Source organism: Monoraphidium neglectum (assembly GCF_000611645.1).
Source record: "Monoraphidium neglectum strain SAG 48.87 unplaced genomic scaffold scaffold00285, whole genome shotgun sequence".
NCBI classification, from domain to species: Eukaryota; Viridiplantae; Chlorophyta; class Chlorophyceae; order Sphaeropleales; family Selenastraceae; genus Monoraphidium; species Monoraphidium neglectum.
The window spans coordinates 31,514-32,995 of record NW_014013343.1 but is presented as its reverse complement, the minus strand read 5'-3'; the positions used below and the strand labels follow the sequence as shown (position 1 = coordinate 32,995).

General features: G+C 79.4%; 1 protein-coding gene across 1 annotated transcript in view; it reads left to right on the top strand.

Moving 5' to 3' along the window:
- Positions 1-45: 45 nt before the first annotated feature.
- Positions 46-1,482, top strand: part of MNEG_2510 (Cyclic GMP-binding protein C) — a gene marked incomplete at both ends in the record, with an annotated part of 10,166 nt that continues 8,729 nt past the window's right edge. Inside the window, one exon of the mRNA XM_014049018.1 lies at positions 46-1,452. Within this exon, the coding sequence (XP_013904472.1) occupies positions 46-1,452 (1,407 nt within the window). The remainder of the gene's footprint in view (positions 1,453-1,482) is intronic.

The window sequence follows — 1,482 nt, the reverse complement described above, 5'->3', positions numbered from 1 at the left end:
GGGGAGGGCGCGGCCGCAGCTGCGGCGGCGGCGGAGCCGGCGCTGATGGCGCTGTGTGGCGTGGCGGCTGCGGGGGGGCCAGAGGTGGTGGAGGCTCTTGCAAAGGAGCCGGCCGCGCTCGCTGCGCTGCGGCGGGCCGTGAAGCACTGCGGCGGCGATGGCGGCGGCGCTGGCGCAGCGGACGACGCGGCCAGGGCACTCTGCGCTGTGGCGCTGGCGCGGTGGTCGCGCGCCGCCGCCGCCGACGGCGACGGCGGAGGCGCGGACGCGCGCGCGGGCGAAGAGGCGATGGCGGCGCTGTGCTGGGCTGTGCTGGAGAACGGTGCCGCTGCCGGCTGGGCCGCCGGCGACCCGGCCGCATTATCAGCGCTGGTGGGCGCAGTCGGCCTTGGGCGGGGGACCCCCGCCGCGGCGGCGTCGGCGGCCAAGGCGTTGGGAGGCCTCGCGCGGCGCAGCGCCGCGCTGGCAAGCCAGCTGGCTCAGGCGCCGGGGCTGGTGACAAACTTGGCAGGCGCAATCGGCGCCGCCGCGGCAGCAGAGGCGGGCGGCAAGGACGGCGGCGGGAACGGGGGCGGCGGCGGTGGCGATGATGACGGCGGCGGCGATGGCGGCGGCGGCGGCGAGCAAGCACTGGCAGCGGCCGCCGCCAGAGCGCTCCGGGACGTGACCGGGCATGCCGCGGCTGCAGGGGGGGACACAGAGTCGCTGCAGCTGGTCTGGGACAGCCCGGGCGCGCTGCCGGCGATCGTGGGCGCGGTCGGAGGGCGCGGCGCGGCCGCCGAGCACGCGGCGTGGACGATCGGCAACCTCGCTTTCAACAAGGCGTTGGCGGAGGCCCTCGCCGCCGACCCAGCCACCGTGCCGGCCCTCGCGGCCGCCGCCGCGTCCGGCGGCCCGGCGTCCGCGCCCGCGGCGCGCGCTCTGCGGCGCGTGGCGGCGTCAAGCGTGCGGGCAGCATTCTCTGTGGGCGCGCAGCCGGGAGTGCTCACGGCGCTCGTCGCCGCGGTGGGCGGCGCCCGCAGCCCCGCAGAAGCAGCGGCAGCAGCAGCGGCAGCAGCCCACCCGCGGCCGCCGCCGAGTGGCCCCCTGGGCCCTGCCGCCGCGCCGCCAGCCGCGTCGGACGCCATCGCGCTCTCAGACGCGGCCGAGCATGCCGCCTGGGCCCTCCACGCCGTCGCCTCGCGGGGCCGCGACCTGGCGCGCCGCGTGGCGGGCGCGTCCCCACACGCTTTGGCCGCGCTGCTTGCCGCCGCGGGCGCACGCGGCGCCGCGGCGGAGCCGGCGGCGGCGGCGCTGCGGGCCGTGACTCTGGAGGACGAAGGGATCGCCAGGCGCGTGGCGCGGCTGCCGCTGGCGCTCGAGACGCTCACAGGGGTGGTACGCGCCGGCGGCGCGGCTGCGGAGCAGGCGGCCTGGGTGATTGCCCACGTCACTTTGGAAGAGACGGCAAGGGTGAGGGGGTGGGGTGCGGGCGGCTTCAGT